Genomic DNA, 25396 nt, shown 5'->3' with positions numbered 1-25396 from the left:
CCAACAATCCCCTTCAATTCAATCAAGCTGCAACTAATCAATCAATGAATAATCCCACATATTATTAGCATTAAAAAATTATAAAAGATAAAAGCCCCATCTTGCAATGTTAAAGAAAATGAAAAAGATCCAGTCGAGATCCACGGCAAATGTCGTGGCCCATGTAGCATCTTTCCACCGAGTTTTGTGGAAATCCTTTCAGCCGGTTTTGTGTTAGCCTACTGACACACAAACAACAATTACCATCGGGCTCACAAACATTGAATTTGCGTCATACAATTACGTCGTCCTTAAGATTAACTGCACTAATTATTGTGACTTTCAATTTGTCGCGCAGGCTTCTTCAGGTCCAACTTTGGAAATTAGTCCGATGATCCTTTTTGACCAAATATCTGTAAAACTAATAACATCCTCTTCAGTCTGAGCTTAAACTTACCTACTGAATATCATTGCAAAGCAACTATAACCTATGTATATCTTCAAAAAGCTGCCGACAAAGAGGAATGAGAGACAAAGTCTTTATGATGTCATTTCTGAGCTTAGAAGAGGGAGAAAGACAGAATGTGGGTCGACCTTGTGGAGGTGGTCACCACTTCATTTGATAATGGATGTGAACCACCATGTTTCTCAAAGCCGCTCAGAGAAACCAATCATTTTACTGGCATCAGTATTCAATGGTTTCAAGGAAGTATTTAATCGTGAAGCATTTTAAAAACCTCACGTTTCAGCCGTTTAAAATCTGGCTTAATTTGCAGCCTTCATGTGACTCACAGTTGTAACAGTGACGTACAAACAGCTTTATTTGCATATCAGAAATATCTCCACAAAGCTTGTCTTGCCCTGTGCAGAAGCCTGGCCGGCTACACAATCAACACCGACCTGATATTTTATCACTTTAGGAGCTGGCCATGGACGAGCCCGATGACTTTCAGTCTCCTCCACCCAGACCTGCAGCCATATGTGGCCTGGACAGAGCAGCAGTGTTGATGGGGCGGTTGGCAGGGGGAGGTGGTGCCCCTCCTGCTCCACCTAATTACCTGTGAGATGGAGCTGTCCCCCCCCGGCAGAGGCGTCGTGTCACACTGTGTCAGGGGCAGAGGGGACACGTGGAGTGGACCGGTCGCACCTTCCTCACCTTCCTCACCTTCCTCTCTCCTCTGATAAGATTCATAATGAAAAAGGAACAGCTGCAGAGAAGTGTCCTTGGAGTAAAGTTACAGATTACAAAAAGAGAACTGGACAGACGACCAGAACACTTGATATCGTTCGGGGAAGGAGCATTTCCACTTTGGTGCAGATCCGATTCTTTTTCTTACATTTGTTAACATCTCAACAAAGGGGGATTTTTGTCATTTTCACCAATTTTTCAGGGAATAATTCATGAATCTTGATGAAAAATATTTACCAGAATGATTTCTATAAGTGTGTTTGCAGCTTGATTGACTTCAAATGGACTATTGGCCCTTGACTGAGGATTGAGCTCTACTGACGTCTAGTTTTTCAAGTTTCTACATTATGCAGTATCTTTTGAATGATGCCAAATCGTGCACCAACACTCAATATGAGCTTGATAGCTGTGTAATACAGTGAAAAGGACCTGATTGAGTGTCTTCAGCTTCATTAGCCAGCCTGCAGGTTGACTGTTGGATTGCACAGAGTACCGAACACACAGGCCTGAGCCGAATGAAGCTGTGCGGGTCCAAACTCAACCAGCTGAGACAACACCAGAACACATCAACTGGTGCTATGGCCCCGTCTCCAAATCAAAGGAAAAAACTCCAACACTTTTAGAGGTCTCATTCCTCAAAGTGTCCTCCTACCCTGTCTCCTTCTCCATCTTCCTCCTCCTCCTCCACCTCCTCGTCTTCCGCTGAAGGTGATTAGCAAATTCATTCATACAAGCATCAGAAGGGTCTCAACTGTGGACAATCACCTTTCAAGGGACATACATTTTGAGAACAACACAGAGGACACAACTTACTACATTTTGAGACAAGTTGTGAACATCTGCTCCTGAGAATTGCCCACAGTCCCACATCTTTTAATCAGCTGTGCTAATATATTCATGAGGGATGAGGCCGTCTGAACAGTGTGTCTGAGGTGGGTTTGCTCAGGTGAACAGGGCTGAGCCTGTGGAGACACTTATCACCCACAGCAGAAACAGTCTTGTGCGTGCATGCCTGGAATACACAATGACTTCAGGGCGACACGCGGCTCAGACAAGAGGAAGGTGCTCCTCCTACACGTGGAGGCAACATGGAAACGGAAACCTGTGTAGAGTTACGTGTCGTATGATGTACCCGGGCGTGGTCGAGGTTAAACTGTATTATCCCAGAGGGCAGATTTGTGTCACAGCCAGCAAGCCAGCCTTAGGTTAAACTGGAAAACATTGATTTGTTCCCTTTTATATATGTTTTTGTTTCATCTAAATAATATTAGGGCCTGTAAAGTAATTGTTTTTCTACATATAAAATGCACTAGTTTCCCATTATGTAAAGAAGCCCCAGTTAAAGCAGCTTCAAGATTCAAGATTTTTATTATCAAATGCACAACAATAACATCAAGCAGTCGCTGGCAGTGAAATGCTTGGGTCACAGGCATCTCTTCTCTTCATGCTTTGTATCCAACCTATATTGTATCTGTCCTATATAGTTGTAATAGTACATTTGTTGTGTGTGTTGTGCAGTTTCTATTTATTTTCCCGGTTTGCCCTGTGGTTTGTTTGTTTTTTCCCATTTCTTATTCTGAGGCAGGGACAAAGGGCAGTGGCTGAGGCTAGAGGTAGAGAAGGTTCTTGAGTTTGTAACTGTGAAAGTGAATTGTCTGTAAGTGAAACGAACCGTGACATGATGAATTTCATCCATTTCACCTGTTAGCGTGTTAACCTCAGGCCCTTACCTCACTGTGACTCAGCCAGACACCAGACGGAGAAGTGAGAATAAACAAAGAGACGAGTGACACAGTCAATTTGCCTGACCTGTTGGTTTGGTACACGTACGTACAGATGCCTCTTTCTCACACTTCTCCTTTACACGTCTTCAAGTCGAGTGAAGGACATTTAGAAACAGTTTCTCTACACTTTGAACGTGTGCTCTGCGTCTTTTCCGCGCTGACTGAGGCACCACGTCCTGATAGGCTCACAGAGCAGCGGTGCCACATCCTGCCCACGGATAGCAGCTTATTTCTGCTGGAGGTGCTCGTCCTGTCCACGACTCTGACATCCCACTCGACCTGACCTGCGCTAATCCACACGGCCATTGTCGCTTCGCTCAACAAGGTCCCGGTCGATCGCCTCGTCTGGCTGCCTCGTCTGGCTGCGTCGCTCCCGAGCGCACGTTCCATCCGCAGGCGCACAGTCCGAAAAGCTGGCGTGGGAGAAAGTGAGGAGGGACTTTGGGAGGTGGTAGACAAAACACACACACAGAGACACACACACACACACACACACACACACACACACACACTGACACACACACACTGACACAGACAAGCTCCAGCCGAACGGGATCCAGGCTTGTTTACCCAGTGCCGGGCACAGAGGAGCACAGCCAGAGGAGCGCGGAGTGTGGGGGCTACTGTCCGTCTGTCAGCGCGATGTCGGCGGCTACAGCGTCTGTGGCAGATGTGTCCAGGACCGACGGTACACGCAGAGATGGAGGTCGACGCCAGAATAACTCAGGTAGGACATGAAATACACACATTTATACTTGGGTCCGGTGCAGGTTGGTGCGTAAGGCGATGGTTTGTTTGGCACTTGGCACTTATTCCGTTTCATAACACGATTATAGGCCTGACTGAATAATAACGTATTCAAACAAAGAGAGCATTACAACCTTTAGTGAGTGTGTAATAGTAAACTCGTATTTCTCTTATAATGCTCTTGTGCAATATTCATTTAGGGACGTTGATTAATGTGACAGCAGCTCGATAACACACTCAAAACGATTATTATTGCCTTTCAATTACATATTAAATGTCCACGTTTCTTCATTACACAGTTTAAATACAACAAGTTAGTGTGAATAAATCCAATAAATTGTGTGTTCAATGTATATATCTATGAATACGTTAAACATTATATATCCTTTCATTCTCATGTTATTTTGTTTATTCACACTAACTTAACATTATCGAAAAAACTTAACTAAAAGTGACCCTTAACATTGAACTTGTGTTTAAAAAAAAGTTACATTGAAATGTAATATAATTGAAATATATGAAGTCTTAGTCAGAATAATGAGTGTACTTTGCAGTCAATATAGAATGAGATGTCTTTCAGCGATCTGGTTTCTGAGACATACACATTTAATCAATTATTACATTTTCACATCCTGCAAACATGTATGTATGTGCTTTGAAAGGCAGTCAGGTTAGGAGACATATCTGCTTCTGGCTGATCAGGATGATTCAAAAAGAGAAAAAACAAAGAGGAAATGAGAAAGGGGCTCGTGGCTCCATGCACAGCTGGACGTATCTCACACGCACACACACTTAATGCAGCCACACGCACATCAACACACGTTATGTAAAAGTGATGCTCTGTGCTTGTCGTTAATGGAGTGCGTCCTTGCCTTACATAAACTTGAATATGGTGAGCTAATGCTCATGGCCTTCAGATTTATTCCAAACGAGACTTATTGAGTTTGGCCTAGTGTCAACAGAGGCTGCAGTTGTTCTTTACATGGAAATATGCACGTCTTTCTTTCTTTCTTTCTTGTTTTGGAAGCTATGTCTTCAATCTTTACATTCAGTTCACCTTTCTTTCCTTCCTTCCTTCCTTCCTTCCTTCCTTCCTTCCGTCCTTCCTTCCTTCCTTCCTTCCTTCCTTCCTTTCCGTCGACTGCATATAAAGATAAATGACATGTCTATACTAGCTCCCACTATCATGAAACGAAGCCAAAATTTGCCACCATCTTGCTCATTTGGAGCCAGAGTCTGTACAGTTAAGTGATCGATCGCCATACAACCAATCCCGAGTCTGTCTCAGCGGTCAATCACAACGGCAGGTTTTAATGACCTATACTGTAGCCAACCACCGATTAAGATGCTTTGGCTTCACTTTTGGGAGCTGTCATGTTGTCAAACTTTAAATACAGTCTATGTTCCATTCCTCCTTTCTATCCATGAAGCCCTGAACCTTTTGCGTGGTTGAACTGTGTTGATACACAACTGAGGCCTCTCACGTTTCCTTCCTTCCTTTCGTTCAGAGGGAAAACTGCAACTTTCCCTATGTAAACAAGTTGGTTTGGATTTTGTTCCTGGACCCAATCACATTATCCTTCCCAGTTCAGCTGGAAATCACCGAATTGATGTCATCATGTTTATTTGCATTCCAACAGCTTGTGTCACGATGAAGTGATGCTTGTGTTGTAAAGTCCCGGTGCCAGACTGCTGAGACCTTCCCTCCTGGAATATGCTGAGCGCTCTATGATAACCGGTTGTCTAGTGTTACTCCAGATGGCCCGTGTGTTTCCAACCAGCCTTACAGGCGTTTTCTTGAACGATTTATTCACATATCCTGCTCAGATAGGGTTAGAATTATTTGCAGTACAGTGCCGGGGTTGTTACAAGGGGGGGGGGGGGGGGGGCAGTGTTTTGTCACGCGATGTTGTTCATCCCTACAGGGGTTCAGCGCTGATGGAAGATTTGTCCCATTACACTCTCAATCTCTTCTGCACGACTCCATTCTTTGTTGTTGTTCATACCCTTCACCTTCAATTGTTGTGCTACATGAGTTGTAGCAGTATTTTGATGCACACACAGTCTGATTTATCCCAAACTGACCATCAGCTTTTCATTATAGGTCAGGCCCAGGCCCAGTGCACACTCATGCCACTGCCTGCCCTGGGAACCCAGAAGATCATCCAGGGCAATGGCACCAATGTGGGCACAGTCATATCGCTGCAGTGCCCGGCCAAACACAAACTGGTCGGTAGAGGGCTAAGGTGTGTCATGGACGTCAACAGCACCCACTGGGACGGGGAGAACTACTGTGCACGTAAGTAGAAACATATCAGAGGTAGTACAGCACAAAAATATAGGATTCTTTGATCTAAGGCCATCAAACTTATCAACCACTGAGAGCAGTCGACAGCACAAGCAACATTCACCCACTCACACACTCGTTCAAAGCGATACTATGCTCTGCTTCTTCCATCACACACTCAGGGGAAATATGGGTGTTTTGCATGTGGACTGCAGGAGTTGGGGATTGACCTTCTGTTTAGTGGGAGAACCCGCTCTACCTCCTGATCCATAGCCAGAATTTCTTACATTGTGGGGACCTACATCTGTTTTCACATGGGCACAAAAAGCTATTTCCCATCGAGTAAATCATTCAATTATCAAGGTAACAACATTTTTTAAGGGTTAAAATAAGTGATTCATCAAGTCGTGGTTATGGTTAAGGTTCGCATCGGCCTCATGAGAGGAACTGAATGTAATTCAATGGAGTCATGGAGCTTCGACTCAGTGTGCGAGAGAGATTCAATGTTCCAAATGCTTGTGCAGAACTGCAGTGGCTCATTCTGAATATATATCAAACATTATTTGACAGGCATTGTGGCTGTTGGCAATTTTACAGTAAGACCCTTAAAGTAGTCGTCAATAATGAATGCTCTAAATTATTTGTGAGAACATATTTGAGAGAGAAATTATTTGTTGCTCGGGGATAAAGCTCATTTTAGGAGAATACTAACGCAGGTAGGGGGGACTCATTTCAAGCAGCTGCATTGTTATTATTGTGATGGGGAAAGGGAGAGCTGGATCAGAACCAGTTGTTATCAGAGAGGAAGGTGATGTAACTGAAATAATTAATATTTAATCTATATTTCAGTTTCCATCCCATCATGCAACCAGGGCACTGTTTTGCAGCATGCCGATTCTAGTTGTCTCTTATACACGGAAATAAAGTCGCCTTCCTCTTTGTCACTCCAGCTCTGGCTCCCTACGAGGGCCATGGTTTCCGTGTGGCCGTGTTGGCGTCCATTGTGAGCTCGGCCATAATCCTCCTCATGTCCATGGCCTTCATCACCTGCTGCTTGCTCGACTGCATCAAGGAGGACAAAAGGAAAAAGCAGGAGAGGTGAGTGAGAGAGGATGGAGGATTGACTCAGCTTGTTTTCTCAAAAGTACCAGTACTGAAGTGTAGAAGTACTCTCTTACAAGTAAAGCTCCTTCATGGAAAATCCTATTAATGCCTCTTTGTTTATTTATGCAGTAAATGAAATGCAAAGACTCAGGTGCAAGTCAAGTAAACCATCATTAGAAATAGTGTCAGGAAGGTTAAAACAGATTTCTTTTACAGTGAGTCAGAAACGTGGCAATGGGAGGAGCCGACTCAGCACCAGGGGGACAACAGGTCTCACTACAGCCTCAAAGGCAGGAACAACAACAACAACTCCCAGGAGAAGATGCTCTCTCTGTGGGACTCCCACAACCCGGCCGGGTGTGACAACATGCAGGCCTGCAGGTGAGACTTGGGCTGACTTGGGCGGGGGGGTAAGAGGTCCCTGATGACATCCAGACGAGCAGAATCACTTAAGAAACATTCTCCTGTCTTTCCCTCCACAGATGTCATCAGGAGTACTCCTATGGACTCGTCGGCACATATGATCCCACTGCTCCGCTCGCTGCTCTCCCCGGGCACGGCTACGACCGGCCTCTTTTACCACTAGATCCAGAATCTGTGCAGATCTCCGGTCCACCCCAGTACCCTGGACCTCCTGCCGCCTCCTTTCAAACTGCGAGCCCACGCCCGGTCCAGACCTCAGCGGCGGGGCCTGGTGTGGTGTGGCAGTACGGGAGGCAGGAAAGCAGCTCTGCTCCTGCACTGGAGAGCAACACAAGGAATTTAAACCCTGCCAAAGAATTCTCCATAAGGATTATATCAGTGTGAGGACATGTGGCACAGGAGGGGAATGTCGTTTAATGACCAAATATGTACATCAGTGTTATCAATGAGGACTATTGGAAGTGATAACTCAACATTTGTGTGTGAACTTCTAGTGTGATGGCTTTACAGGCTCAGACGAACGTGCCTTTTGTAAACTGTAATGGCACACTGCCCTCTGTCGGACAAAAGAGGTCAGTGCACTTCCAGGACACCAGCCTTGTTGGACGACAAGCCCTGTAATTAGAAGCTTCTTGACCTCGATCGACCGTAAATGAAATGGTTGCGAGGAGATTTGCGATTGAGGTGTTTATGGGGTCGTATAGTTCACAACACACTGAAAGCTGTGAGGAGGTTATCTGAAAAACAAATGTCAGGGCAGTAAAATTCCCTTTTCCCTGCAGGAGGAGAGCAGCTGGAGGGCACTGGACACTGTTTGTAAATATAATTTTCTCAAGGAATGTCAATCAATTAAAGACAATCTGTTGCAATGTGCAGAGAGCAGTCATGTTTCTTCTGATGAGGCACGGATGCAAACTCACAAGTCGACCTGATGGACTGGTTTCCACTGGTCTGTGTATCGATGTACAGGTTGATGGCAAATTGGAGGAAAATGTGAATAAATACGTGGAAACAAACGTGACGAATGCAGATGCTTCCACACAGAGCAGTGAGTGGGTGAGTCAAGAGGTTGATGCAGACTGATGTGGATCATGTGCTGTGTGTTCTTCACAGACACAAGCCCCTCTCAACGCCTGTGGTTGATTTGGGATTGACGTTATTTGGCAGAGGTTAACCGGGGCTATAGTGAATGTATGTTGGAAAAACAGAAGTTGTAATTCCTCAGACTTTAAAAGGGTCAAAGGTCACTGAAGCGAAAGCTACCCTGTTTGCCCTTTTTGTGGCCCAACACCTCAGGTTGACGTTTAACACAGGGATTTAAAGGGATATGGAAAAGACAGAGGCAGCATGTGATGATGATGATTTAAGTGTCTCCACCTCCATTATTTTTATTACAATAAATAAGTTATGTTTTTCCCTTTAATAGCAGGATTACACAAAAAACATCCTGATGCATTACCAAGAAACTTGGTGAGAGGATGTGATATGAGTGAGGGAAGAACCCATAACATGTTGGTGCTGATCCAGGAACAGTTTTTCACTTTCTTTATATCGTTTTCTCTAATTACTCATAGAATAACTCATGGATCTCAATAAAAACAATCTGGCATATGGATTAATGGATGGATAGATAGATAGACAGACAGATAGATAAGACAGTGTTGTGCATGAACGAACGCAAAAGAACGCGCTCATTGAACACGTTCACTTTTATGAGAACGATGAACTGAACGTAACTCAATGCCAAATAATGAATTTGAACGCCGAACACGTTCATATTGTAGTGTCTTCGTTGTCTAACAGGAAACCTATCTTTATGTGTAACTTTATTAAAGTCCAGCGAACACGACACACTTCTGCGTCAAGCGGAAAAAATTAGACTCGACGCCGAAACGATCGCTTCACGGCGCTAGGCCGCCGCGGCACAACGCTACGCTTCAGCCTCCGGTGTGTTCAGCGCTGCGGTTTAACATGGGAGTGGATGGGAGCCAGAGGATTGGCGCTGCGCTTACGCCTCGCTTTGGCGTCGCTTCCGCGTCCGGTGTGAACCCGGCGTTACCCATCCGGTGTGAACCCGGCGTTACCCATCACCAAACAAGCAACGTATTCCAAGTGTTTTCTTCTCTGGCCAGTGTCTCGGCTCCGAACCACACAACTTGGTAGAAGGAATCTTCATGGATCAGAGATCTGTTGAGCCGTATAGTGAATGAATCTGGAATCTTCTCCAGAAAAAAAAAATTTTATATATAAAAAAATATTCCTCCCCCCCCCCCAAAAAGCCAAAATATAAAAGTAACTTTTAAGTAAGGCTGTCAAATATATGTAGTAAAGTAGAAAATATTTTCTCTGAAGTGTTATCAAAAGCAGCAGAAAATGACACCAACACACACGATAATTTGTCCATTTTCTTAATCCGCTTAGATATATGTGTTAACCATCAGCTGAAGTGGCCTAGTCAGTTAAGCGTTCGACTTCAGAATGAGAGACTCGGGTTCGAATCCCACACCTTCCCATTTTCAAGCTGGCAGGGAGTTGAACTCTTAATATTGGCAGGACTTCTATTAATTGTAAAATATCTTACACTATGTTAATTTAAATTAATTAAATATAAAAACGGAGAAAATTTAATAAAAAAAATAAATAAACTGCGCGCGCACATCCTGCGCAATGGGCTTCTGCGCAGAATGTGCGCAGTAGGCTTCTGCGCAGAATGTGCGCAATGGGCTTCTGCGCAGAATGTGCGCAGTAGGCTTCTGCGCAGAATGTGCGCAGTAGGCTTCTGCGCAGAATGTGCGCAATGGGCTTCTGCGCAGAATGTGCGCAGTAGGCTTCTGCACAGGATCTGCGCAATGGGCTTCTGCGCAGAAAGTGCGCAGTGGGTTTCTGCGCAGGATCTGCGCAATGGGCTTCTGCGCAGAATGTGCGCAGTAGGCTTCTGCGCAGGATCTGCGCAATGGGCTTCTGCGCAGAATGTGCGCAGTGGGCTTCTGCGCAGGATCTGCGCAATGGGCTTCTGCGCAGAATGTGCGCAATGGGCTTCTGCGCAGAATGTGCGCAGTGGGCTGCTGCGCAGGATCTGCGCGCGCAGTTTTTTTTTTTTTTTTTTTCCCCATTTCATTTAATTTGAAAAAATATATATTTCATTTAATTAAATTTTTTTATATTTAATTTTATATTTAAATTTTGTATATTAAATGTCATCATCATTATTTCTCCACGCTGGTTCAGGGGTAAATTATGCTGGTCTTCACAGGTGACTGACCTACGCAAGCCTGTAGCCGCCACCCCCCCACAGGAGAAATGTGCCTGTGTGTGGTCTCGGCGCTTCCTGGTTCTTCCCGGCACTACGCTGCCGGTGCGAACAGCCCAAGGATTTAACATGGTCAAGGAAAGGAAGTTTGTCATTGTAGGCAAACTTTTCGCAGCGCTTCTACCTCCGGTGCGTCCCCGGGGTTAGAGGATGATGGTGTGACTTAATGTATTGCTTTTCATTGCATGTGTCACGTCATGAGAGATCAGTCTCCTGTGTCGCCTGTACCAGGAGCCGCCCCTGTCACTGGTTATCTTGGCTCGCTGTCTGGCCGGTAACCAGCCGTCCGGACCGCTCCGTGAATAAGGAGGAGGAGAGGTTTCTTTACTTGGAATGCGGCCACTTCATTTCTCGGATATACAGCAGGAGCAACACTCGCCTCCCCTCTAGGTGGTCCGTCACTTCTCCTTATAAACACACTTTCAGCGTATTCTCCCACAATACCCTGGTGCACTACGTCACACACTACAACGTTCCTTAAAGGGGCAGGACATACCTGCGACACAACAGGTCTCGGTCTCATATACAGAGGGCAATAGAAAGCAGAGACGCAGACTCAGCAACTTCATCCGAGATCCGATGCACCTTATTATTATCTGAGGGATTTTTACACACTGTGATAAAGATTCCGACAGTAAAGGCAAGGGGTAGTGATGAATAAGGTTTTCTTTAACAAGTTAAGTCTTTCATTCTCACTTTCCACCTTAAAACTATGAAATGAACTGAACTAGTCCAGAATTCATATGGTGAACTATGAACGTGAACTATTCATGTTTACTTGTATGAACTTAACTTTGAACTAGTTCATGAGAGATGTGAACTTGCACAACACTGTAGATAGATGAATACGTTATTGTCATTGTAGGCAAACAATGAAATTTGTTTGTTGACTCACAAAATCAGCAGCAGTAAATAAAAATAACTTAAAAATAACATACATACACAAAAGATTGATGAAGTAACATTTCTCTCTAACAATAAATAATACATAATAATGGTTATTGGCATTCTGGTAAAAGATAAATGTACTTATCTGTCAGTCACATTCAGATCTTGAGTTTGTACTATTAATCTTTTCGATTTGGTTTCAAAGAACTTGAATTGATTTGACATTGGAGATATTTTCACTAAATTGCGTAAGATGTAAAGGAATGCACTCTACTTATTATCATTATTATTATTTGTACAAATGGCACAATGGATTGAAATGAAAGGTAAGTGACAGTGTCTGCTCCACGGAGCTCGTGTCGTGCTGCTCCTGATAATCTCCAGCTCAGTCTGTCGGTCACTGTCTGCGGCCTGATAATCGCCATCCTGTGGCCCTGAGGTCGGTCATGTGGCACCGGGCGGCGCGGGGCGGTGCAGCGGTCCAACGCGCTGATGTCAGCGGGCAGCAGGGACCGTCACACCGGGGACAACAGGAAGTCTCACAGCGGGGGAGGCTGCTGCTGCTGGCGGGTGAGGACCAGTCCCGCACGTCGGAGGTGTGTCAGTATGACAGGTTTGTGAATGAAAATGTTTATTAGTCCTGTTGCGGAGCGATTACAGTGAACCGTGCGCGCTCGGCTACAGTCAGATTGTGTTAGCGCCACCTGTTGCGTAATATTCAAATTTGTAACTTTACTTGTTGCAATAATTAATGATGTATATTGATTTGTCCTTCATATGAAGCAGTGTATGGGAGCTGCTTCACAGCATCAATCAAAGAATAAAAATATCTGAGCGGTTTAATAGATCCATGTTTTTTTTTATTTTATTTGTTTGTTTGTTGGTTTTTCTTTAATTTGTTTGTTTATTTTTTTATTGATTGTAGGATAACACCAAGACCACTCAACAGGTTTCAGTGTAATTGTGTTGAGGGGTGGGTCATGATCCAATAAGGATGAAGCTGATTCTGGTTCAGATCTAGATCAGTGTGTGTTTCACTTTCTGTAACATTGTGAGATATCATCATTCAACATGCTTTCAGATTTCTCCCAGAATAATTTACTGATCTTGATTTGTGAAAAATCTGACATGTTAAGGGGATTGATATTTATAGAGTGAGTATATGCAGACTAAAAATCGGTCTCTAGGGAATTTAAATGTATAGTTTCACAAGGAGAATGTTAAGGGGATAATTAAAGAACAGTTTTATTATTATTTTATTCCTAAAGAACTACAATTAAAGCGACAGTGGAACAAGTGTTTGGGAAACTACACATTACATAATGTCCAGCTTATCCTGTTGTTGTGTTTTGGGTGAGGAGCAACCAAGGTGGCTTTACATGAAAGAAACTAAATAGATTAAAATTGGACTGGATGATAAATGTCTACTTTTATCGTACTGCCCCCTTTCTTTTATAGCTAATTGCTCAGGTATCTTGGAGATCTAGGAAAATGTTGGATCAGGTATTGCTGATAGGAACGATCATGAAATCGAGGACTGTATTTTTAAAACATTTGTACAAAACGGATCCTCAAAAGATGACCAACAAATTAAACCAGCATCTCTAAGGCCTGGCCTGTTTATATGTATCACACCAGCAGGGGAATTCAAAGTGCTTTACATCAGATATTAAAGGTATTTTAAGGAGACATTACAATAAAGAACGTCCTTTATATTGTTCCGTCTTGTTGGTGCTCATGCAAACTGTAACTCAAAAGACTTGTTACTCAAACAGTATTGACACCTGATTTTTACATCAGCATTAATCTATTCAAATGAATGTGGCCAAACGGAGGATTCTGCAGTAAGTGTATTCACCTTCCTAAAGCGAGAATAAACCTCTTAGTCACTTATTTTCAGAGCGGAGCCGATGCCAAGCCCAGCTTACAAAGAAAGGACTTACGATCAGACATAAAAATCTGCAGACCTCTGATTAGAACAGGTTCAAAGTTATTAAGGATAAAGTTGACACTGTCTCCTGCTTGTCTCTCTTTTTTAAACGTTGTCGTTTAAATCTTCCTTGACCAGACAGGGACTTCTACCTTGAGCAGCTTCAGAGAGATGCCCAGTTCCTGTGCTCAGATCGGAGGATGGACACTGAACTTGTTGACACACTCGTGCTGCAGCTGAACAGAATCTACCCCCAGATACTCAGTGACAAAGAAGCCCGCAGGGTCAGTCCACACATTCAATGTTTTTCAAAGTCAGCATGTCCTTACACTGGAATTGGTAAATCCTCCACCAACGAGTTTCTGTTCACACCCCTGTCCATTTTGGTTTGTTTTTAAGCGAGATAACGAAAACTACAAAATGGATCACCAAGAAATTTGGTAGAAGGATGTGGTTTCAGTACAGTTTGGTGATGATCCAGATCAGGGGTGATCCAGGAATTTGTATCTCTTTCTTTAATGAGATATAGGCGTTTACTCACATTAACTATCTTCCCAGAGAGTCACTCATTGATCTCAATGAAAAACAAATAAATCAGCCATTTCAGTTGACTTATGTCAAAAAGTACATTGATTTAATTGTTGCTTACTTCAGGGCCTTGGTTGAGGTATCTAGATATAGTTTTCACTCGGAACAGAAACATGAGCAGGGACTTGATTCAGTTTGTGTTTCTCTGCAGTTCAGGAACCTGAGCGTACCCACCAAGGTTCGGTTAGCCGAGCTGCTGAAGCACCTGTATGGGAAGGGAGAGGACACATGTCATGAGTTCTACAGAGGACTTCACATTCACGCTGAGGACGTCTACTCCAATCTGCCCAGCAGAGTCAGACAAAAAGGTAAAACTCTGAGAAGGCACTGCCTTCTTCATCTTCCTCCTCCTCATCCTCTTTTTCTGTGGATTTTCAAGGGAAATGCTCTTTTAAAAAGATGTGGCTTTGCAGACTCATATCTGAATGAACTTCAGTGCAGAAAAACACACTCGTCCAGTTTCCTTCTAGGCTGAAGTGCTGGGGCTTAAAGAAATCAAGTTGAATGAGGGGAGGAATATCTCCACACTAAAATCTGTGAAAATATCTATTTAATTTGGAAGCTTTAAGCCCGAATGCAGAAATACCATCCAGTAGTTTAGTGTGGAGACAATTTAAATGTAGAGTAGAATGACAGCAGTGTAACTATAGTGACAAGAAGTATTTCTTGGTAAATGAAAGCAGAACATGAAGTGTGTGGGATACTCATATTCCACTGCTCTGAGCTTAGAGTTAGTAATTACAAGAATCCATCATCGGGTGTTTTTAACTCTGCTTTTCTCTCATCTCATCTTTCTCACATCTAGAGATAATTATCATGAGAAAATGACTTTATTGCTAACACAATACAATATATGGCTATATATATATTGGACTTTTTATATTGCTTTTGATGAAAATAATATTGCGGTGAGTATTGATATTCTTTCATTGCCCAGCCCTAAGTGCATTTATCCATAAGTGCATCACCTCCTCCTGATTCTGTCACGTCATGTGAGACACTAAATCACACAAGCACATTCCCCCGGTGTTCTATCCCAGTGGACCCCCTGCTGTGTGATGGCCCTCTCTGGCCGAATGTAGGTTTATCCTCCTTAAGAGGAGAGAAGTTGATGCGCTGCCTGAACTGTTGTTCACCAGATGATCCAATTCAGCACATGCTGTGATTTATTTTTAGACTGATGTTTACAGACATTTTCTTTTTCTGTTCCAGAGATCGCAGATCCAAAGTGGACAAACAGTGTGGTGATCCACCCAGAGCGATTTGTGCTCAATGACAGAGGTAAATCCAATAATCTGCATGTTTACAGTTTAAATCTAGGTACTTGCAGTTTACTTGTTGGTGTAATCTAAAAAAAACATATTGTTATACTTAACAGTAATTCTATTCTTTAATCAAATTCTTTTTTATTTATATATATTTTAGGGTAATCCATCATTCAGCATTAGATTTTGTCAAGTTTATGTTGTCATCATATAGAAATGAGGCTGCCAACAGAAACCTAGTGGCCCCCTGTCTACTGTATCTTGTAAATCCAAGAAACCACAAAATTCACATTATTCTTTCTGCAGTCTCCTTGACTGTTTGATATAGACCTGAATGATCTATATATGATTTGATTCTGGAGCTCATAAATACATTACTGTTGGCGTTCATCCCTCAATGTCTCTCAATGTCCCTGCTCAGAACTGCATGCGGTTGTGTGTGAAATGGGATTATAACTAAAGTTATTATAAAGACACTCAGCAGAGGGCATTACTCTGCCAAGGCCCAACAGTCCCCTTAAATTCAATCAAGCTGATACAAATTTCACACACTCAGTGTGTCAATTCCCCTAAAGGTGCCGGATTTTAGTTTTTCCATCATGACCAATGAATTATTCTCTGGGAAAATGGTGAAAATGGTGAAAATGGTGAAAAATTCTCCATCTCATGACACAGAACATGAAACTGAAATAAAATCCTGCATCTGCCCCCTGAACTGGGTCTGCACAAAACTTGAATGGGTTCCTCCCTGACATCCTTCCACTGAGTTTTGCCGCAATCCTTTCAGTTGTTTGTGTGAACCAACCAACAAAAGGACAGCGGTGAAAACATCCCCTCCTTGGTACTGGATTTTACAGCAGTCAAACAAAAATGAAACCGTATTTTTGTGTGAACTGAAACATCTGGCGAAAGTAGGAAGTCCTTCTCCCCCCTAAAAAGTTGTACTTCCTGAAATAGTGGTCATTGCAGTGCAACGTAACAAATCATTTATTGTCAATGGCACGAAACAAGCTTCCCCTGTCTCTTGACTCCACTTCCAAATGTTTCATTTGGCTGTGTGCATGTGTGCGTGCACATGCGTGTGTGTGTCAGGCCTCTGTGCCCCTCTCTGATCCTCACATAAGCACCTTAAGCCCAATGAGCTCTGTTCTTCAGCAAAGGCGGTTGTCTGTCGAACCTTTTAACCCCTCGATTCAGAGTGTGGGCTCCCATTCATTCATCAACCCATTTAATTCAGGGCTCTGGCCCCCCACACCCACACCCACACACACACACACACACACACACATCCCTCCCGTTCAAAACAGCTTCCTCTGTCCTGAATTGCTTTGAACAGTGAGGGGCACATCCACTGGGTCAGAGGTGCGTCAGCAGGGAAATGGATCATCAGTTGTGTAGTGAGACACTGACTGTGCTGCCATACACTAGTTCTTAACATTTATGGAGATGGACACTGACCAATTATCGTGTCCACTCACGGATGAGAACGTCATCTCTCCTCTTTCCTTCTGCAGGACCGATGTTCTTCCTGAGCTGTTTCAGTTTAGTAGCTGGTATCGCGATACTCTTCTATTATGGAGGTGAGTCATTGGCTGCTTTCAGGCTTGCACTGAACTCTGAACATTAGTCTGAAATGATCCAGGGGGCCTTTATGTGAGAATGCAAATTTCTGAGTCACTTGTTCCAGACATGTCGGTCCTTTATTAAAAAAGTGTCTGATTGAGGCCATGTGAGAAAACAGCAGGAACTATGTGGTAAACTCACAGCGAGCGGGTGGGTGTGGTGATGGTGTTTGTAGAGAGAAGAATAGAAATATATCAGGCTGAAAAAGAGAGGAGCCATACAGGTAGAAGACAATGAGACTTAGATCTTTTGGTGATAAGAGGATGATGTCGGTGTCAACGTGCTGTGAACATGTGACTCCTACATGTTCTACTCAGACACCAGCCCTCAACTACATAAACCAGAAACGTTCCTGTTGTTGTGAACTAGTCTGACTCGGATATGCATTCTTCATGAGGCAAAGTCTGGAAAATGTCCAGACCCAGAGAACGATGAAGTCCTGGTTATTTATCACAGGGCAAATTATTATCATAATAACAAGAATTACCAGTTTCCAAGAACACAATTACTATATAGAATCTATATAGTAATGTTGTTTTTGTACACGATCATATGTAGAACTTTCCCAGTCTGTTTGGGTTCCTCTGTTTCTAAACCACCATGTCCACATTTCTCCACAGACGGTGAGACACTGAGACGCACCGGTCCCTTCCTTCACTGCTCTGCGGCAAGACTAGCGAGTAAAGGTGCTAAAGATGTTTTAATTACCTATGCTGAGGTTGGAAAGCAGAGAAAATGAGGATGTTAAGGTGCCGTGAACCGATTCCCATGAGCAGAGTGAGCAAAGAAATGTTCCACTTTGTGCGCTAAACACATACACACTCTCAGAGCTGTAAAGTGTTTAAATGAAACTAAACACATTCGAGTACAAACACAAGTAAATAGGTACTTACTGATGTGTTTTGTTTATGCTGGATGAGGGAGACATCAATCAGGTGCAGTTTTATACACACACATGCACACACAGTAAAGCTTATTGCAGCTTTAACAGACTTGAGTGTGTTTGTGTTGTGTATGTTAACTCGTGCTTCATTACATTTTCTTAAATGCACAACATATGCTCTCACCAGCTCACCCACTCTCTGTGCCTTCTACTACTGTGATAAAGAGACTTTTTACTATCTTTTGACTGTGTTGAACTTTTGCTAAAATAAAGCACAAATTATTTTTGACATCTCCTGGAAGTGCATCCTATTTTCTTCCATATCCTTTTTAAGGGGACTGATATTTTTGACTCAACCTGAATTTAAATGTGGTTGGTTTCAAGGGGGGACTGTCGGGCCTTGTTATTCTAGTTTAGTGTTTAATGTGGTGTGACATGATATAATAATGATAATCATAGAACTAAGCATTTTATTAGCTTCAAGCATACTGTATGACATTGTATTTAAAAGGTAAAACAGCTGTTACAGTCATCAGCTTTTGAGGTTTGTGTCTGACACTGTTTCCTTTGCTCCTAAATCAATTTTTAGATGTTGAAACATTAATCAGAGTAAATCAACTGCACCCAGAGGCCACTAGAGGGCACTGCTCCCTCATTCAGTACATCAAAGAGGGCTACGAAGATGATGGGAAATATTTTGGTGTGCTATAACAATGACAAACGCTAGCAACAGACCACCCTCAATAATTAATAATGACAATATAATTGATTGAATAAGTCAAGTCAACTGAATTGAATGTTTCTTACTTGACAGCGTGAGAAATACTTTCAGGGTGGAGGCATTTCGTACATACACGAGGCTCTTTCAAGCTCGTACTAACGATTCAGAAGGGAAATATGCACATCTAAGACGGATTGTAAAGTGCCGCTCTGGAGGAGGGCTCTGGTGTCTGATCTCCTGTGATCTGGGGCACTGAGCAGCACTTCTCCGTCTCTGTCTTTTCTCTGCAATGTGAAAGAGCAACAGATGATGAAAGAGGGGAGCCAGAGAGAGGAGGGATGAGGAGGGGCTGACGGGAGGCTGGAAGTGTAACCGGGGTGATTGTTCAGTTCGAAAACTGGCAGTCACATCCCCATGAGGTAGGACTATTAATAATGTGGCTTCACGAGACCTAGAGCTGCCAGTTGATCATCTGCAGAGTCGGTCTGCTGAATTTCAGGACTGGGATGGAACCAGTATAGTCGCAAGATGATATACATTATGTATGCACTGTATATCAGTCTGCAGATCTGCCCTATGGGGGGGTGGGTGGGTGGGGGGGGCTGTGTGTGTGTGTCTGTGTGTGTCATCAATCTGGCTCTGTCTGACTGTTTCCACGGTTACCAATGATAGTTGTGGAGGAGGGAAAGGATGGAGATGGTGACGCTGGTTTGTCAACTGCATGGTGCTTTGTCAGAGTCACGTTGATGAAATCATAGATCTGACACATGAATATTCTTAAGGTTTTATAGGAAAGGTAATTATGTGAAACCGATGGCGCTCCTATTCTCGCGTAAAGCCGCTGAAGTGTAAAAAATGGGAATTTGCTCGGGCTCTAATTGGGGTTTGGGTGACATGGCTGAAACACAGTCTAATTAAGGCTTCATTTTAACAAGCAGTTCTGCCGGGGTCTGTGCTGCGTTGACTCACCAGCTGCTGTTGGTGGAGAGAACCACTCCAGCTCAGTTTGTGTAGCAGAGCTGGAGTCATGGCACAACCAAACATTGTTATAATTGAATGTTAGGCCCGACGCCTGTGGTGGAGGACAGATGTGTTGGACAGGTTAACGCTGTGGAAGTGGGTCAGGGATTTGAGTCACACCCTGCTCTGCATACATGTGCTCAGCAGACCCGTGAAACCTCCTGGTCAGAGCTGTCTGGAAAAGCGCAGTGACATCGAGGTTCGCACGTCATCAGTGTGATTAAAAATTGAAGCCTCGTCTGCTGTCAGCGTGTGTGTGTGTCTGTGGTTGTGCGTTTGTGTCTGGCCGGTGCTTGGGGGTCACTCCCGGGCAACAAATGAGACAGTGTACCTGACTCCTGTTTCCTCCACGTTCCTGTTTGTCCACTATTGGAACAAATGTTGTGTTGTGCACACACCAGACCCCTTTGTCAAACTTGGTCTGTTTCCCTCTTGCTTGCTGTTTTCTCTCTGTAGCTGCAGCAGTGCAGGACAAAGACTAAGATTTTTCGTTTTAGTTGTTTTCTGGTGGAAATTTCGCTGCGTGCCTGGAGAGGTCGGTGTGTTTGTAGGTCAGGTAGGGGGGGTGCAGGGGTCAGGTCAGGCGAAGGGAGTTCCAAAAACATGCTGACTACACAGAAGTCTATAGGAACAAACTGCACAGTAAGGCAAGAGAGGGAAAAACCTGTTTGAATAGAGAGATGGTAGCAGAGAGAGAGGATGAAAATAATGAACCTATGATGAGCAAAAAGAGCGATATACCTGTGTGCGAGTCCTTGGGTCAGTCTTTGCTGTTCGGCCGGTTGACTCCAAAAGCGGCGATGAAGATGTTGACCACCACGATGATAAAAACCAGGCTTGTGGCCACGTTTTCCATCGTGTCCAGCCTCCAATGCTTTCCTTCATCATTCAGATTCCATCGAACTGTGGACAGAGCCAGGACATCAACTTCAGCTTCACACACACACACAAACACACACTCTGATAAAACATCACCAATCGACCTCCTTCTGGGACTCAAGCCAACTCATTATGACACGCAGATTTATTGTAAACCATAAATCCATATATACTTAATTCTGGGTTCGGGGAGTTCTCCTGTACTCGATGGATTCCACAAAAATGCAGGGTATCAAATGTTCATTTTGACAAAAGCACACAAGGATAAAAGAGTAATATGCGTCAGTGTTTCGCTGATCAGCTGGATGTTGGAGGGACAGATGAGTTGAAAGGATTTCAACTGCAGAGTTGATGGAAGAGTCTCCCTGATGCTACTGAAGGAGGATTTTCAACAACCTCGCAACCTAAACATTATTGTTATCAAGTGTTATATTAGATTGTAACAACTCCATAGCTGTTTTGGGAACATTTACCAAACACTAACATTTAATTAAAATACATCACAAAGTAGATGATAGAAGATAAGTCAACATTTTCAGTTCATTTCAAAATACCTCACTGGTAGTTTGAGGCAGGAAAATAAGTTGATATGATAATGTGAGAAAAACACAATTATTTTGATATATTAAATATGGCACAAATAATTTGACCATTGTGTGTATTTGTGGTATAAAGTCTGTTTGTTGTTTTGTATTATTTGCATTTTTCCATTAACACTTACAGAGTCTTTACTTTCTATTACGACATGAAACATTTCTGATTCAAAATACACAGTAAGAACAATACAGGGAAGAGAGAAACTGATAAGGGAAGCTTGTGTTTCCTGATTCATATCGTTTGTGCTGTTTAACACTTTAATCACACACAATGACAAACACGCAACTCTTCCATGTTGTGATTATTGATTGTTATATGTATTTTAAAGTTTTCATCTTTATCATCAAAGGGATGGGTCTTTAAATAATGATTTAATGTAGATCATGACATTTTAAGGTCTGTGTGTGTGTGTTGGGGGGGGGGGCCGTGTGTGTGTTGTTGAGTCACGTGTTATTTGTACGTGCATGTATGTATTTGTTGGACATAACCTTAGGTTAAACGGTGTAACGACCCCGCCTGGTTGTGTGTGTGTGTGTCCTGGCTGGGGTGGGTTTGGGCGGGGGGGGGGGGGGGGGGTATGGGTGTGGTATGTAGGCCACTCACATCACGCACCACTGGTTTCATTAGACGGAGCTGAATCCACAGTAGAGAGGAGGGGGGCTAAAAGACGAGCGGAAGCAGAGAGGGTACAGACCCATCAAGGAAAATGAAGAACTAGAGATGTAAGGAGCAACAAGAATGAGATGTGATATTGTGGGGGGGTTGATGGAGGATTGGACAGTGGAGTCAGAGGATTTCGTGAATGGGGGGTGATCACATGCTGATCAGCCTTCTCTCTGACATGTGAGCCTTCAAAACACAGGGCAATTAGCATTAGAGTTCACCAATTTCCCAGGGAATTAAAGATGGATTTTGACGACGAAATCGAGTATATAGTTAGACGACTGATATCTATATATGTGTTCAATTTGGTGCCGCTTCACTGAATTTGTTGGACCTTGGCAGAGCGGTCGTCCTCAGACCAGAAGGTCAGGGGTTAATTCCCTGTGCTCCCCATCTGCATGCCGAAGTGTCCTTGGGCAAGATGCTGAGCCCCGAATTTCCCCTCATAGAATAATAAAGTGTTGCTGATAGATGCACTGTATGAATGTGTGCGTGAATGGCAAACAGGAAAACAAGTTCTTGTGGTAATCAAGACTAAAAAAGCGTTATATAAATACAACCCATTCACTGCTATTCTAGCTCTTCTATTTGCTCCGCCAGCTGGAGCTGAGATGAGTCAGTGTGGCTTGGTTAAAGTTCACTGACCTGCTGTTCAGTAGACAAAATTAACTGCACTAACATCTTTCCATCGGAATGGACCTGTTGTTCCAAACCGCAGTGGTGGCTGTTTAATGCAGACTTCCTTGAGCTGCATCTCTGGGTGTGTGATCTCTTTTTGTGAGTTTCCATTTAGTCCAAAACACTATTGACACGTTTCCTCACTCCACAACAGAGAGAGAGAGGGAAAACATAATCAACTCCCCTTCCCTTGACTCCCAGCGGCTGTAATCACCTAAGAACTCTGACCTGGTCACAGGCCTGGTTTCCATGGCTACCTGCTGGTAATGGGTTGTTTGTTAAGGAGTCAGTGGACTTGACATTGGCGAGGGGGGATGCATCACATGGGGCAAAAGGTGATATGGTGTGGGGCTTCAATCTTGCTGCATGTCCGGTTGGATGGAGGAGGTGATCAAACACGCAAAGCAGGTGAGTGTACAGAGATATGAACAACAAAGACTAACTCTGGACTCACAAAAGGGATCGGCCTCTGCGTAATTTCTCACCTATGAAGATAAGCATGACCCCGACTGTGACCTGCAGACAGAGGGAGATGCTGATTAGGGCGACTAGGGGGGTGAAGAAGGAAAGACGCGGCCCCTGCTCCAGCACGGCCTTCAGCTGGGAGGCGTTTGCCATCAGCAGAGCCACATCCAGCATGCTCTCAGCCGCACTCTTCTTATTAGCGTAGTGGTTCATGTTGAGTGGGGCCGGGCTGCCGGGCCCAGCATCTGCATGGGAGGCCTGGGGAAAGAAGAAAGTAATTGACATGGAGATAATGTTAATGGCTCTGAGATAACGCCCGCGAGAAGAAGGCCTCGAAATAAACAATAAGAGAGGGAAGCTCTGTGCTCTGAGTTCTCCCAGAGGAGCACCAAGGAAGCATGTTGATGACACCAGCATTCAATTTTGTGCTTCCTGTGCAGTGATGGCGAGGATCTGGCTATCGTTCTTACCTAATTAGCACAGCGAACAGCCATTACAGACGAGTGACCTTTGAAATCAGAGCCATTAGTACGGCAAAGAGATTGAGACACGCTGGTAACAGACCCATTAAAAGGTGGGGAACATGACCAAGTCAGCATGTGCAGAGATATGATTGGAAACAATCACATCTGCACTTTGTCTTGTTCTGTGCAGCTTCAAACCACAGCTCTGAGCATGTGCTGCTGTGAGCTGCGCTTTTACTATTTACTATTTACCGCTCATATATCCCCCTCACCGCACTGACAAAATGTTGACTCATTAATCTTGCTTTCTGAAATGAAAAATCCACTAACACTGGACTTACTACATATCGAGCAGCGAACGACATAGACCACATCACATGATATGCCCATCAGCCCCCCTGCGACCCTCCAAGGATAAATAGTATAGCTAATGGATGGATGCATGTATATTATTATATTACATAAACTATGAAGCAGGGACTTCAAATAGAGGAGAATGATTGTGGCTGCATCCTCTCTATGATACAACTGGTAATAACTGAAGGGAATTAAAAAATAATAATACTCTTTATAAATGGCGTGTTTATAGAATATAGAATCACCTTTTCTTCTCTTTTGAAATGAAGCACTGATGATGCACAAACATCCACTTGGACCTTGCTACCTCGCTGCAGCTTCTGTCACATCAAGGCCAAAATCCTATTCACCCTCTGCAAACATGAAATAATCAGCAGCGCTCACAGTCTGTTCCTCGACTCTAAAACCTCCTCGTTTTTTTTTCTCACAACACAGCCCTGCAGCTGCTGAAAGTGTAGTTTGTCAGAAGAACATCTAACCACAGAGCTGGTGGGAACTGTCTTTCCTCTACTCTGGGGATGGAGACAAGAAGAGAGACAAGAAGAGCTGCACCGTCTAATTTGCTACAGGGTAGGCTACAGCTGAATTTCAAAGTCTTCAGCCGATTCTCAACTATCAGCTGGCAGAGTTAACTTGATGTATGAGAGGGAAGTACAAGCCGTGCCATCCCTGTGGTTGTAAGGGTTGGAGAAGAACTTGCACTCTGCAGTCATTATTTTTGAGATTTTTTTCTCACTCCCGTGATAACCACTGGACAGGACGTGTTTAATTCTTTTGATAAGCAATTGCTTATAAGCACGTGGGGTTGCATGTTTTCCTGGCCAAATCCTTCATCCAGCAACTGACCTATTAGTTTAGATTTTATAATTTGGCATAGCTTTACGGGAACACTGCAGAGACATCCTGACCACACGCAGAATACTTTTAAAATGTCTCTATGTCTCTAAATCCTCTACTATCAGAGCCACGATGCCCCATGGCACATTACAAGTCATATTTAACGGATCCTCTGAGCATGTTTCGACATATTCCATGGGAAAGATCCAGGTAGAGTAGCGCAGTACCCTTGTGACTGTGATTTGTGCCAAACGCCACAAATGGCACACAGTCATGACGTGTCAGGGTCAGCCATTCTGCTCTCCAACACAAGCTTTTTCAAAGAAAGCCCTTTATCCCAGAGTCAACAGACCACAGTGAGATAATGCTTGTTGTGAGATCACAGGTTGGAAACGTGCAGTCAGGACGTCTAGAAGCACAGCACATGAATTAGCTCCAAATTTCACCCAACAAACATCATGAACTTTTTTTCACGCACTGTATATATGATTCTTGTCCTGTGTACACACAAGGCTGAGATACAGAGTCCAAGCTTTTTGTCAGGATTAATCCTGCTGTCTACTCATATCATATGGGTGATGACATAGGACAATAACTCACAGCAGAGGAAAGATAACAGAACAAATATCAGCTGTGGTATGAAACACTGTTACATGGTGTGAAAAAAAAACATTCTACACACTGGATCTATTGTTATTTTTGCGGGATCTAAAAT

General features: G+C 43.6%; 3 protein-coding genes across 3 annotated transcripts; 2 read left to right on the top strand and 1 right to left on the bottom strand.

The window, feature by feature from the left end:
* The first annotated feature begins 3037 nt into the window (after positions 1-3037).
* LOC133957384 (sushi domain-containing protein 3) lies at positions 3038-8534 on the top strand. The gene is made up of 5 exons (XM_062392929.1): positions 3038-3679; positions 5804-5998; positions 6937-7084; positions 7307-7471; positions 7573-8534. The coding sequence occupies exons 1-5, from the start codon at positions 3595-3597 to the stop codon at positions 7895-7897; spliced, it is 918 nt and encodes a 305-aa protein (XP_062248913.1). The 5' UTR covers positions 3038-3594; the 3' UTR covers positions 7898-8534.
* A 2400-nt stretch (positions 8535-10934) lies between these two features.
* Positions 10935-18291, top strand: LOC133956869 (caspase recruitment domain-containing protein 19-like). Its single transcript, XM_062392224.1, has 7 exons — positions 10935-10979; positions 12151-12324; positions 13780-13925; positions 14381-14537; positions 15442-15510; positions 17009-17074; positions 17738-18291. Exons 2-7 carry the CDS (start codon positions 12204-12206, stop codon positions 17854-17856), a joined length of 678 nt encoding a protein of 225 aa, XP_062248208.1. The 5' UTR covers positions 10935-10979; positions 12151-12203; the 3' UTR covers positions 17857-18291.
* Positions 14280-23257, bottom strand: LOC133956870 (ninjurin-1-like). The gene is made up of 3 exons (XM_062392225.1): positions 23044-23257; positions 20483-20644; positions 14280-14434 (listed from the first exon to the last, which is right to left on the bottom strand). Exons 1-2 carry the CDS (start codon positions 23234-23236, stop codon positions 20502-20504), a joined length of 336 nt encoding a protein of 111 aa, XP_062248209.1. The 5' UTR covers positions 23237-23257; the 3' UTR covers positions 14280-14434; positions 20483-20501.
* Positions 23258-25396: the final 2139 nt, after the last annotated feature.

Source organism: Platichthys flesus, chromosome 7 (assembly GCF_949316205.1).
Source record: "Platichthys flesus chromosome 7, fPlaFle2.1, whole genome shotgun sequence".
Classification (NCBI taxonomy): domain Eukaryota; kingdom Metazoa; phylum Chordata; class Actinopteri; order Pleuronectiformes; family Pleuronectidae; genus Platichthys; species Platichthys flesus.
This window is presented reverse-complemented; position numbering and strand designations above follow the sequence as displayed.